The sequence below is a fragment of the Mandrillus leucophaeus genome, unplaced genomic scaffold (assembly GCF_000951045.1).
Source record: "Mandrillus leucophaeus isolate KB7577 unplaced genomic scaffold, Mleu.le_1.0 Scaffold72, whole genome shotgun sequence".
Taxonomy (NCBI): Eukaryota; Metazoa; Chordata; class Mammalia; order Primates; family Cercopithecidae; genus Mandrillus; species Mandrillus leucophaeus.
In genome coordinates this window covers 4,463,395-4,477,986 of record NW_012107808.1, presented here as the reverse complement: position 1 = coordinate 4,477,986, position 14,592 = coordinate 4,463,395, and the positions used below count along the sequence as shown (strand labels likewise).

General features: G+C 38.7%; 1 protein-coding gene across 2 annotated transcripts in view; it reads right to left on the bottom strand.

Annotated features, from left to right (window-relative positions):
* Window positions 1-14,592, bottom strand: part of ADAM17 (ADAM metallopeptidase domain 17) — a 78,043-nt gene that overhangs the window by 53,445 nt on the left and 10,006 nt on the right. For both annotated transcript variants that reach the window (XM_011965313.1, XM_011965314.1), the window contains exons 2-4: window positions 11,541-11,673; window positions 5,104-5,234; window positions 4,239-4,327 (exon numbers count right to left, since the gene is read on the bottom strand). In XM_011965313.1, coding sequence (XP_011820703.1) covers window positions 4,239-4,327; window positions 5,104-5,234; window positions 11,541-11,673 — 353 coding nt within the window. The remainder of the gene's footprint in view (window positions 1-4,238; window positions 4,328-5,103; window positions 5,235-11,540; window positions 11,674-14,592) is intronic.

Below are 14,592 nucleotides of genomic sequence, written 5' to 3'. Positions count from 1 at the left end.
TTTTTTTTCATGTCAGACTTGTAATGTGCTAACACTGTAACAAGGTTCTGGGGTGGCACATCTCATACATGTGTGTGAACAGCCAATCACTACACTTATGAACTATAAAAGTATCAAAAAGAATTATAAAGAGTATGAAAATCACCACTGTAAATAACAAATCATTTTTCAATAAAAATTAATTTCATGCAAAAATCCTTCAAGGTATCTGATGAGTATACTTGTAAGTAAACATCTTTGTGTGTATGTGTGAAATAGGGTCTCGCTCTGTCACCCAGGCTGGAGTGCAGCAGTACAATCTCAGTTCACTGCAGTCTCTGCCTCCAGAATTCAACTGATCCTACCACCTCAGCATTCTGAGTAGCTGAGACCACAGGCATGTACCACCACGCCCAGCTAATTTCTTTTTTTCTTTTGTGGGGGAGTAGAGACAAGGTCTCCCTATATTGCCTGGGCTGGTCTCAAATCCCTGGACTCAAGCAGTCCACCCACCTCAGCCTCCCAAAGTGCTTTTTACAGGTGTGAACCACTGTGCCTGGCTAAGTAAATATCTTATAATGAAATATTAGTTATACTCATTTTCATTCTTAGTGAAACAAAGATATGGGTGGAAACAGAATTCCTATTTTTCCAAAAGGAAGTATTTGAAAAAAATGAGTAATCTGGCTGGGCGTGGTGGCTCATGCCTGTAATCCCAGCACTTTGGGAGGCCAAGCTGGGCAGATCACGAGGTCAGGAGTTCAAGACCAGCCTAGCCAACACAGTGAAACCCCATCTCTACTAAAAATACAAAAATTAACCGGGCATGGTGGCACACGCCTGTAATCCCAGCTACTCAAGGGACTGAGGCAGGAGAATCGCTTTAACCTGGGATGTGGAGGATGCAGAGAGCTGAGATGGCGCCACTGCACTCCAGTCTGGGTGACAGGGCGATATGCCATCTCAAAAAAAAAAAAAATTGTAATCTGAGCAAATTTAACTTGGATCCTAAAGACACACATTTTAGCTTAAGAATAAGCTGGCCAGGCACAGTAGCTCACGCCTTTAATCCCAGCATTTTCAGAGGCCAAGGCTGGCAGATCATGAGGTCGGGAGATCGAGACCATTCTGGCCAACATTGTGAAACCCGGCTCTACCAAAAATACAAAAATTAGCTGGGTATGGTGGCACGCGCCTGTAATCCCAGCTACTTGGGAGGCTGAGGCAGGAGAATGGCTTGAACCCAGGAGGCAAAGACTGCAGTGAGCCGAAATCGCGCCACTGTACTCCAGCCTGGCAACAGAGCGAGATTCAGCCTCAAAAAAAAAAAAAAAAAAAAGAATAAATTATTCTACGGAAATAAGCAAACATATGCACTGCAGCAAAAACAATGCTGTGCGTTTACCACACTGCTTTCTTTCTGAGCTCAAATTACGACGATCTTCCTATTCTCCTTTATAGCAGGTCAGAGATAAAGTGTTCTAGAATGTATTGAATGGAAGGTCATTTCCAAGCCTGGCCCTTAATATCCTGTTTAATTTTCTAGCTCTGTTTCCCTTCTGTGAGAACTACAGAGGACATGTGTCCAAAAGTCAAAGCCACAAAGTAGAGGAGAACCACCTAACCCACATCAAGCCACAGGAGAGTAAGAAAAAACCTTGCTTGTGTTAAGCTGCTCAGCTATGGGAGTTTATCTGAAGCCCTGGCACAGCCTAGACAGAGCTTCCTACAGTTTCTTCATTTAACTTCCCAGACTACTCCCTATCATCCAGACTATTCCAACTAAATACATGCACCAAAAGGTGTGCCCAAGGCTATTCACTACAATACCTTTTATTTCAAAAATTAGAAACAAAACAGTTGAGGCCAGGCACGGTGGCCCACGCATGTAATCCCAGCACTTTTGGAGGCTGAGGCTGGCAGATCATAAGGTCAGGAGATCGAGACCATCCTGGCCAACATGGTGAAACCCTGTCTCTACTAAAAATACAAAAATTAGCCAGATTTGGTAGCACGTGCCTGTAGTCTCAGATACTCGAGGGACTAAGGCGGGAGAATCACTTGAACCCAGGAGACAGAGGTTGCAGTGAGTAGAGACCATGCCAGTGCATTCCAGTCTAAGTGACAGAGTTATACTCCATCTCAAAAACAAAAAACAAAAAAATTAGCACACGCCTGCAGTCCCAGCTACTTGGGAGGCTGAGGCAGGAGAATCGCCTGAACCAGGCAGGCAGGTGTTGTAGTGTGCCAAGATCACACCACTGCACTCCAGCCTGGGTGACAGAGCAAGACTCCATCTCAAAAAAACAAAACAAAAATACCCAAAACAGTTGAGCATGAAGTGGGATTGGTTAAATAAATGTTACAGTGTATCAATGGAGCAACAGGCAGCCTTTATTAAAAACCCTAATTGGCCGGGTACAGTGGCTCACACCTGTAATCCCAGCACTTTTGGAGGCCGAGGCAGGCGATCACAAGGTCAGGAGATCGACACCATCCTGGCCAACATGGTGAAACCCCATCTCTACCAAAAATACAAAACTTAGCTGTGCGTGGTGGTGTGTGTCTATAATCCCAGCTAATAGGGAGGCTGAGGCAGAATTGCTTGAACCAGGGAGCAGAGGTTGCAGTGACCCAAGATCGTGCCACTGCACTCCAACCTAGTGACAGGCAAAAAACAAACAAAAAAAAAAAGAACTCTAATTTAGGCCGGGAGTGGTGGATCACACCTGCAATCCCAGCACTTTGTGAGGCCAAGACAGGCAAATCACCTGAAGTCGGTAGTTCAAGACCAGCCTGACCAACAAGGAGAAACCCCATCTCTACTAAAAATACAAAATAAGCCAGGTATGGTGGAGCACGCCCATAATACCACCTACACGGGAGCCTGAGGCAGGACAATCGCTTGAACCCGGGAGGTGGAGGTTGCGCTGAGCTGAGATTGCACCATTGCACTCCAACCAACAAGAGGGAAACTCCGTCGCAAACAAACAAACAAACAAAAAAAACCACCCTAATTTAGATCTGTATTAACATGAAACGGTTCATAATCATATCGTTAAACGAAAAATATGTAAAGACAAACTGTACATATTGTATAGTCCTACTTATGCAGGAAAAAATAGTGGGTATACTTATTTGCGTATATACACACAGAAAAAAAATTTGGAAGGATGTCTGTCAAAATGTCAATAGTAGTTATCTGTCCAAGTACAGATAATCTAGTTTCCAAATTTTGCAATGAGCATATATTTTAAAATAAAGGTATTCTTAAAAAATAAATTGATTTGAAAGAACAAGCAAATTTAAGACATTCCAGGGATGCTTTGCCTATTCTAGAATGAATGCATTTATAATATTAGTTCCTTTACTTTCCACTAAACTTCTGACTCTTTCTGGTAGGCTAGACTCCTCAAAACATTGACATTAAATAGTTCAAACATTAACAAACTATAACATACTGCAAGTCCATAGGTTTCTTTTTCACAATAATGGATAGTCAAAAGACTAACAGTTGCGTAATTTGGATATAATTAAAATATATAGTATTTATACCTCCAGCAGACTGTTTTACCCCTATCGAGCACTCAAATACACCTGAACATTTCATTTTGACCTATCTTACTCAGTTTTCCCACAGGTGATCCATTTTAGTGACATCACCACCACCACCCAGAGTTTTCTCATTTTTCAAGAAACACAGAATCAACTTCAATTCACAATTATGTAGTAAACGTTTTGTTTTGTAGACTAGTATCTGACAGACAGATATGTGTCTTAACCAATGCAGCCACCGTGGTCTTGATTTCTACTGCTACTCTTTCAGTGGAAGAGTGACTACAGCCTGACTTTTCTAGCTTCCTCTTTAACTTCTCAGACTATGAACTATCACCTTTGGTTGATCTAGCATTTCCAGTGTGTCCAGCAGAAAAACAGAGAAATTGAAAAATAATACTTCACTTTCATTTCTGAGGATGTTTACACTTACTGATTATTTGAGAAAGAATTAAAAAATGAGTCAGGAGGGAAAGTTTTCTCTTCCTATTATCCATCCCAATTATGGTACTTAGAAATACAGGGTATATCATAAGACAGCTTCTTAGAGATTATCCTTTTTTAAAAATCTACTTTCCTGGTAAAAGACTTTAAATAAAAAGAGAAAAGAAATAAGTATAATTACTTATTTTATTGCAGAACTAAGCAGCTTTTTGAAAATCAGAGATATAAGCTACTGAAAAAAAATTCACATATAAATTTACCTCTATGTTATATTCAGCCCCATCTGTGTTGATTCTGATTATAACATCATCATCTCTTATGTGGGCTAGAACCCTAGAGTCAGGTTCACCTTAAGAGAGAAAAAAAAATTTATTATTTAAAGATACTTACATCAAAGAAGAAACTACGCATTACTCTCAATAAAAATTAAATCCTTCAGGGTGGAATTTGCCTAGTACTGTGACAGCTCTGCAAAACAAGAAACAAAGGCCCGAGAAAGAAGCTAGATAATCTCACCTCCTAAGGGGTAGCCTTAAGTTTAGTCACTAGAAACCTATCCCTTTCCCAAAAAAAACAAAACTACTAAGATTTTCTTCTGGAATAATTTTATCTACTTTTAGGTAAAGGAAGAACTAGGAGAGACAGAAAGCATGATTTGGAATGTACAGGCCTAGGAACTGTACTATTTGTGGATTTCAATGCCATTTGTTTTTTCATTGCAGAAAAAGGTCAAAAAGTAAACCACAATTGCTTGTTTGATAGATTTTTCTCAAATACATACATAATAGGATCACAAAGTATTTTATCTCCAAGCTTCCCTGTTTAAAATATAAAGTAAGCTTACAGTCACTGATGAAAAGAAAGGTTAAATTCCTATCACTTAAGAGGAATTTAATTTTAATCATTAAACCAGTCAGTTAGTATGACATTTAGATAATACTCATTTCCTCCTATTAGAATATTTCCACTTCTAAACTTAAATACCTCAAAGAAAACAGTCAAAGAATAGCACTTCTACGATACCCCGTCCCCACTACCCTGCACCAGAAAAGAATATGCAATCAAGTTAGATTTGGAGACCTAACACACCAGACACAGGGGCAAACCAACAAGCTCCATACTAACCAACCACGTGTCCAGTGAAGAAGTCCTGCCATTTCACAGTGTACTCGCTTTCATTTTTACCATCCACCACCACGACCTTGAAATTTTGTGAAAAACGTTCAGTACTTGATGTCAGGTATAATTTAAAATGCCTAAAGAAAAATGCATTCATATTTTACTCTAAGCACACAAATTATAAGCCTCATTTTCATATAATTAAACTTTCTTAAAAAGCCAGAAGCGTTGACATTAATAAGACACTATGCAAGTTACAACTAAAGTCTTATTAGGTACTTAGAGCAACATATCTCCTATAAAGACAAACAGACTAATTTATTTAGCTATAAAAACAGCAGACCAAAATAAACTCACACCAGGGAAAACATATTCAAAGAACTTACACATTCATGTCCCCTGGAAAACACTGAAGAATAAAGAAATACACACGACTGAATAGTTAAGTTGGAATCCTGATTATCTAAAAAAAGTATTATTAAAAACTAATCCAATTATACACTATTTATTGAACACCTACTTGGTGTTAGGTACTATGCATCTATTACCTCCACTTCACACAAGTACAAATTGAGGCTTGGAAGCTAATCAACCTACTCAAAGTTACATAGCTAGTAAACAGTGAAACTGGGAAATAAGCCTGGTTTATTTCAAAACCCTGTATTATGCTGTCTCTAACTATCAAGCTGGGTGGACTATGAGAAAATTCTTATTGCTGTTTAAAATTAATAAATGCTGCTTTCTATATTTAAAAGCACTCATGCGGCCTCGCGCAGTGGCTCAGGCCTGTAATCCCAGCACTTCGGGAGGCCGAGCTGGGTGGATCACGAGGTCAGGAGATTGAGACCATCCTGGCTAACATGGTGAAACCCCATCTCTACTAAAAACACAACAAATTAGCCGGGTGTGGTGGCGGTTGCCTGTAATCCCAGCTACTTGGGAGGCTGAGGCAGGAGAATGGCGTGAACCCAGGAGGCGGAGCTTGCAGTGAGCGGAGATCCTGCCACTGCAAGACTCTGTCGCAAAAAACAAAAAAAGTACTCATACTTTTTTCCTCCTCAAAACCACATATTCCGCAAAACAGTAATCCACAATTACCGTTAGGAAAATAAATATGAGGTATCCAAGACAGAAGTTAGAATATAAACTCCATCAGCACCAGGAGACAGGAAAGAGGAGAGGGGAGGGGAGGTATACATTCCAGTTCTTTAGTGGGCTTACTATTCTTTTTGTTTTCTATGAGTTTCAGTCCAGTTCTTTAATTGGCTTACCATTCTTTTTGTTTTCTATGACTTTAGGTCCTTACATGAACTAGGAGTGGTGAGCAAGACTTTCTCAATTATTATTTATAGCCTTTCAGTGTGTCCATGAACACCAAAGACAAAAAAAGGTGTATTATTCATCTCACCCACAGAAACAAATTTTGTCAGCTGTGGTACTGAAAATATATTACTTCCCCATGGGATTGCAAAAGTCTTTAAACTACCGGAAAGAAATCTAGACTGGGACTATCCCCATGGCAACAAATATTTTTAACTTTTTGAGCATAACAAGGTAATTTTAGTTTGCTTGTGGTTTTTTAATGGTCAAAGGGAAAAGACAACAATAGAACATTATTTCATAAATCCTTGGAACATTTTCTTCTGCTATCCTAAAACATATCTTCCCACACATTCTCAGTTATGATTTTTCCCTCCAGTTATGTTGAGAACTTTCAAAAGCATACTTATTATAAATGTCTTATTATTTTGTTTTAAAGCTAAGAGTTGCAATCTTACTTAATGTTCTTTTCAGAAAGAAATCAATGGAATTGCATTTTTCATTTGCTACATTAAGAATCTACTCTAAAGATAAAGACCAAGCAATGATAAAATTCATGTTTTTTGATTTTCCAATATTAGCTTTTGAGTTACAAAACTGCCAACAGAATATGTCAAAATTTCTTTTGCTTTATCCTCTCAAAATTATGTGAAGTCATTTTCTTACAAATTTCTTTAACATTTTCTCTTTCTGACTTTCAACTTAAGAATTTACAGTAACTAAAGACCAGCTAACCAGTTTGAATTAACATTATTTTCCTAATCATTTTTAATGATCCATTTAGTCAGGTATATCACTTTCATTTCTTTATCAGTTCTAGACCTCCTCAAATAATCTGAGATGTTTCACTTTTAGGAGAAACATTTAACTTTTTCCAAAAAAATTCAGGCAACATCAAAAAAAGTATCAAAACAGTACCTGCAGCTTTTTCATTATTTAAAAATAAGATAATTTCTTGTTTTTTGTTTTTTGAGATGGAGTCTTGCTCTGTCACCCAGGCTGGAGTGCAGTGGCGCAATCTCGGCTCACTGCAAGCTCTACCTCTCAGGTTCACGCCATTCTCCTGCCTCAGCCTTCCGAGTAGCTGCGACTACAGGCGCCTGCTGCCACGCCCAGCTAATTATTTGTATTTTTAGCTATATTATTTGTATTTCACCGTGTTAGCCAGGATGGTCCTGACCTCGTGATCCACCCACCTTGGACTCCCAAAGTGCTGGGATTACAGGAATGAGCCATCTCGCCCAGCCTGTAATCGATAATTTCTTGATTTATCTAAATCAATAATTTTCTAAATCAATAATTTATCTAAAATCAATAATGTATTGATTTATAACAAAAAGGAAATGAAACCTGTAAGGCAAATTTTAAACAAGTTTCTTTTTTTCTTAAGTTACTTCAACTCTTCATACAACCTCTCAGTATTTCCAACTTTTTTGAACCTCTAATAGTTACATCCAAATTTAATGCAATAATCTTGGTTTAAATTACTTTGCCTTCCACTGCTATCGAAAAACAGAATCTTCTCATTTACCATCAAGTACTGAGTGGTTTCAGAGTTAACTCAGCCCTGAAACAAACTGATTATTTCAGCTATCTTTGTTTGTTTTTGTTGTTGTTTTAAACTTTAATAACGCAATATGATAGAAAAGAAAGGCTTGGAGTCTGACAAACTTGGCTTAAGTCCTGCCTTCATTTATTCACTGTCTGACCTTGGCCTTAATCTTTGAATCCTAAGTATTTATCTACAAATGGAACTAATATCACCTAATAACTGAATGGTTTTGGGGATTAAAGGAAATAACCTATTTTAAAACACCTGGTATAAAATTCCATAGACTATCAGACAAATTTCCCATTAAATATTTCGTATGGAAACTTTGTAAAACAAATTACATACTTCTCTGCTTTCTTACACAGAGAAAAGATAACAAGTGGCTACGATTTAATATTTTCTTAAGGAATCAATGTCATCTACCAAATTTGAAAGAGAAATATGTAAGGCTATGGAAGTTTTTGCCTCTAGAATAGGGATTCTACAGGCCACCTCAAATTCAACTTTGAAAGAAACCCAAAAAGCTAAACTTTGAATTATTTTCATTTTATAGTTTCCTCACTCTTCCTTTGCTCCTACTCATCTCTTGCTATTATATCCACTTCTTCACCAAACTCCCCACCAGTATAGCAGAAATAACACAAGTTTTGGGGTCCAACCTTTGTTCAAATCTTGTATCTGTCATTTACTAGCTGAGTAGTTTTGAGCAAGTTACTAAGCTCTCTAAGCCTTAATTTTGGTTTTTTTTGTTGTTGTTGTTCCTTCAAAAAAGGAATCACTTTTAGAGATAACTTATGTAAAGTGCCAGTAAATTACAGAAAATAAGCACCTGATTAACTGTAGCTATTACCAATCTGCTCAAATTTGGTGTAAGTTGAAAGCTAATAACCAATACTGTAATATTCTGACATAAAATCTAACAGAAAGAAGTCATTAAAAAATAACCGAAGGATAATTACAATAGCTAGCAAAAATTAAAATAATTTGCATTAAAAATTTGCCTAAAATAACCACATGACAATGGACCAATCTCCTTAATATACTAAGCACTGCTACAATTCAGTAGTTAGAAAGACAAATTCAATAGAAAAATAGTCAAAAGATATAAAAAGGCAGTTTACAGAAATATAAATTACTTACAAATATATAAAAAGATGCTCAATGTCACACAAAATGAAAATCAAAACAACTATAAAATACCATCCCCTTTAGAGGGGTGAAAGTTAAAGGTTGATAAACCTAGTATTGGCAAAGATAACAAGAAACAGGTAAACTCATATATTGCTGCTGGAAGAATAAATTGGTCAAATCTCTTTGGGAGGAAAGAGTAATATCAATAAACATAGTATACATATCCTTGACCCAATAATTCTCCTTCTAGGAATATATCCTATAAAAACACCTCACCAAGGTATACACTTACAAAGATACTCACTAGAGCATTGTTTGTTATATTAAAAAAATCACTTTGGTTAAACACTATCCATCTGTAGTGTATTAGTCAGTATGTTGTTACAGTTCTATGCAATAGGAGTATTTATGCAGCTGTTTAAAATGAGGTAACATATGCTATCTATATCACCTATACACACACACACACACACACACAGACCTATAGGCAAAAAATATGCATTAAAATATTTTGGGCCGGGCACAGCGGCTCACACCTGTAATCCCAGCACATTGGGAGCCCGAGGCAGGTGGATCACCTGAGGTCAGGAGTTCAAGACCATCCTGGCCAACATGGTGAACTCTCATCTCTACTAAAAATACAAAAATTAGTGGAGCGTGGCGGTGAGCGCCTGTAATCCCAGCTACTAGGGAGGCTGAGGCAGGAGAACCACTTGAACCCGGGAGGCGGAGGCTTCAGTGAGCTGAGATCGTGCCATTGCACTCCAGTCTAGGTGACAAGAGCAAAACTCTGTCTCAATAAATAAATTAATTAATTAAATAAAAAATCTGGAAGTTTACACAGGAAACCCCTCTGGGTCTGAGAAGTGTAACTGAGTTAGAAGTAAAAACTTTGTATATACTCCATGGCTTGTTTTTTAAACCAGATGCACATATTCCTATTATTTTTTTAACACAGTTGAGAAGGCTTGTCCTATATAAAGAATAAAGATGGCCAGGCGCAGTGGCTCATGTCTGTAATCCCAGCACTTTGGGAGGCTGAGATGGTGGATCACTTGAGGTCAGGAGTTCAAGACCAGCCTGGCCAACATGGTAAAACTCCGTCTCTACTAAAAATACAAAAATTACCCAGGCGTGCTGGTGTGCACCTGTAGTCCCAGCTACTTGAGAGGCTGAGGCACAAGAATCACTTGAACTAGGAGACAGACATTGCAGTGAGCCAAAATCACACCACTGCACTCCAGCCTGGAAAACAGAGCAAGACTCTAAAAAAAAAAAAAAAAAAACCAATAAAGAATAATTCAGTCAATTTATATTCTCCACGTGTCTGTTTTTTGATACTGAATAAAGCTTCCTAAAGACTTTAAAAAGAGGCCTGCAATTATCTAACATTTCAATGTGCAAAACAACACATGGTATTAAAATCACTCCTGAAACAGAACATACCAATCAATTTATGCTAAGAAGTAAGAAGAACTCAATGTAGAAAGAACATTAAATTTGGGCCAGGCATGTTGGCTCACACCTGTAATCCCAGCACTTTGGGAGGCCAAGATGGAAAGACCACCTGAGTTCAGGAGCTCAAGATCAGCCTGGGCAACAAGGCAAGACCCTGTCTTTAAAAATAAATTAATATGAAGCAGGTTAAAGAATCTTGGAAACTAACTAAAGTAAATAAATAGAACATGAAATTCTAGACCCAGCTTGCCACCAGGCAGTGGAGTCCTGAACAAAATATTTCTCTCTTCATACATAAAGATAATATTTAGCACATGGCTGATGGTTCTAAAGTAGCAACAAAAACAAAAGGTTTTATAAGCATTCAATTAGTTAAAATTATCTGTTAGAATCTGCGAAACATCATTACCATCATTAAGACCTCTGCAACACCTATTTACTTTTTTAAAAATACTCATCAGTATGAACTTTATTTATGTATTTATTTATTTATTTATTTATTTATTTATTTATTTTTGAGATAGAGTCTCACTCTGTTGCCCAGTCTGGAGTACAGTGGCACCATCTCAGCGCACTGCAGCCTCCATCTCCCTAGTTCAAGCGATTCTCCTGCCTCAGCCTCCCAAGTAGCTGGGATTACAGGCATATGCCACCATGCCTAATTTTTGTACTTTTAGTGGAAGACGGGGTTTTGCCATGTTGCCCAGGCTGGTCTCAAACTCCTGAGCTTGAGCAATCCACACGTCTTGGCCCACCAAAGTGTTCAGATTACAAGCGTGAGCCACTGCACCCAGCCCCAGTATTAATTTTAGAATAAGCATTATACTTCAAAACCACTGTATATATAACAGACTGTAATTATATTAATTACAAATCTTTAAAACATAATTTCCCAAGATTTCAGTAGATACCTTTACTTTTTTGTTTTTGCCAAACCAAGCCCCCAGTGCCCCAACATTATTCCATGAATAATTCAAATTACCTTTTCAAAGCTGAAAAAGTTAGTAGTGTTTCTACATGTGTTGAAGTCTGTAGATCTCTTTTTCTTACCGAATGCTGCTGGATATTAGATAAGGAGAGAATATCGTAGTCTGAGAGCAAAGAATCAAGCTTCTCTGAAATAAAGGTAAAAAAGGTATTAGCATCTAAACCTAATAATCAATTGTAATATTGTTAAAATGAAAGTGCCAGACAATAAATCTTTCCTGATGTAATCCATTAGGAAGTGTCAAGTACAAACTATAAATCATTTTTTATCAACAGAAACTCCACTGCCTCTTCCAAAATTAGAAGGATTTTTAGAAAACAAATTGGGTGACTTGATTCTCTTAAAAAACTATTTAAAAATATCTGCACTGATGCTTTCCTTTTCTTTCAACAAATATCACTGCAGACACTACGGTATTCAAAATCCTTCCAGTGGGCTTAGAAGGTCCTCAAAATATAGAAACAGCAGCTGAAAATACAAGTTTATTGCTACTAATGTTAAATATGCTCACAAAACCAGTTTTAAAAGAAAGACTCTCACTCATGTGTGGAAGCTAAAAAAGTGGATCTCGTGGAGGTACACAGCAGAATGATGGTCACCAGAGGCTAAGAAGGGAAGTGGGAATGGTGGAGATGAAGAGAAAGTGGTGAGGGTTACAAAAATACAGTTTGATTAATAAGTTCTAATATTTGATAGTACAGTACAGAAATTATAGTTAAGAATTTATTGTACACTTCAAAATAGCTAGAAGACTTGTAATATTCCTAACACAGAAAAGATGTTTCAAATAGTGGGTATCCCAATCACCCTGATTTGATCATTACACATTGTATATAGGTAGCAAAATATCACATGTACCTGAAAAACACATATCAATAAATAAAACAAAAACTCAATTTAACCATACAACTGCCAAGAGACACGCCACCCCTCATTTCCCAAACCCCTTCTTTATCCTCTACCCAATACCCTACCCTCCTACCCTAACTGGCTTCCAGAATGCTAGCAATTAGGCCTTTACCTTCCAGAGGAATATGGAAATCTGGCAATCTCTAATGAAAAACCTAAGATTCTGATATCAAAAGTTTCCTCAAATGAGGCCGTGCCTGGTGGCTCACACCTGTAATCCCAGCACTTTGGGAGGCCAAGGATCACCTGAGGCCAGGAGTTCCAGACCAGCCTAACATGGTGAAACCCTGTCTCTACTAAAAATACAAAATTAGCCGGGCGTGGTGGTGCACACCTGTAATCCCAGTTACTCGAGAGTCTGGGGCAGGAGAATCGCTTGAACCTGCGAGGCAGAGGTTGTAGGGAGCTGAGATTGCGCCACTGCACTCTAGCCTGAGTGACAGAGCAAGACTCCATCTCTGGGGGGCGGGGGAAGGCCGGGCTGGGCGTGGTGGCTCAAGCCTGTAATCCCAGCACTTTAGGAGGCCAAGGCAGGGGGATCACAAGGTCACGAGATCGAGACCATCCTGGCCAACATGGTGAAAACCGGTCTCTACCAAAATACAAAAAATTAGTCGGGCGTGGTGGCGCGCACCTGTAGTCCCAGCTACTCAGGAGGCTGAGGCAGGGGAATCACTTGAACCAGGGAGGCGGAAGTTGCAGTGAGCCGATATCACGCTACTTCACTCCAGCCTGGCGATGGAGCAAGACTCCATCTCAAAAAAATAAAAGGGGCCAAAAAGGGCTATATTTTATTCATTACAACATCCTTGCCTCACAATACTCGGCAAAAACCTTGCACATATCAGCACTCACATGTTCACAAACTGCACGAATTCTCAGTGCTGAAATGCAATATGGTCCTTTAGTTCTTCAACTTCCCTGATACAGGTTGGTACATGAACTCAGTTTCATTCAAGATCATAATCACTCCTACTGACTTAGGAACTTAACCTCAACATTGTAATTTCATTGTCAATAATATAGCCCAGTAGTTCTCATAGTTCCCAAACCAGCAGCAGCATCATCACCTGGGAATTTGTTAAAAATGCAAATGCTCAGGTCTCCCCTCAGACCTACTCAAACAGAAATTCGCCCAGTGAGATCCAATAGTCCGTGTTTAACAAGGCTTCCAGGTGATGCTGACACACTCAAATATGAAAACCACTGAATTGGCTGGGTGCGGTGGTTCACACTTGTAATTCCAGCACTTGCAAGGCCGAGGCGGGTGGATCACCTGAGGTCAGGAGTTCAAGACCAGCCTGGATAACATGGCAAAATCTTGTCTCTACTAAAAATACAAAAATTAGCAACGTGTGGCAGCAGACGCCTGTAATCCCAGCTACTCAGGAGGCTGAGGCAGGAGAACTGCTTGAACCTGGGAGGTGGAGGTTGCAGTGAGCTGAGATAGCACCACTGCTCTCCAGCCTGGGGAACAAGGCGAGACTCCATCTCAAAAAAGAAAGAAAAAGAAAAAAGAAAACCACTGAACTAAGCTAAAGGAAGGAAACAACTCAAAGTAAAGAAAAAAACTTTAGCCACAAAGATGTTCATTATTCAGCCTTGCCTTATTTTCAAGGACAAAAACCAGAATGAAGGTAAATTAGTAACTGTGAAATAGTTGGATGTTGTAACACTTCCAAAGACGGGGAAAAAATATGCAACTATTTTAAATGTCGTTTACAAAAGGTTTTTAAGAACATGGGGCTGAGGGCGGTGGCTCGCGGCTGTAATCCCAGCACTTTGGGAGGCCAAGGTGAGAGAACTGCTTGACCCAAGGTGTTCAAGACCAGCCTGGGCAATATGGTGAGACCCTCATTTCTTCAAAAAGTAAAAATAAAATTAGCCAGGCGTGGTGGCATGTGCTTGTAGTCTCAGCTACTCAGAAGGTTCAGGCAGGAGGATCGCTTGAGCCCAGGAGGTCAAGGCTGCAGTGAGCCAAGATTGCACCACTGCACTCCAGCCTGGGTGACAGAATGAGACCTTGTCTCAAAAAAAAAAAAAAAGAAAGAAAGAAAGAATGAATGAACGAACATGGAAAAATACATATGTTATAATGTTAAACATAGATTTCAGAAATACTCATATTGTATAATCT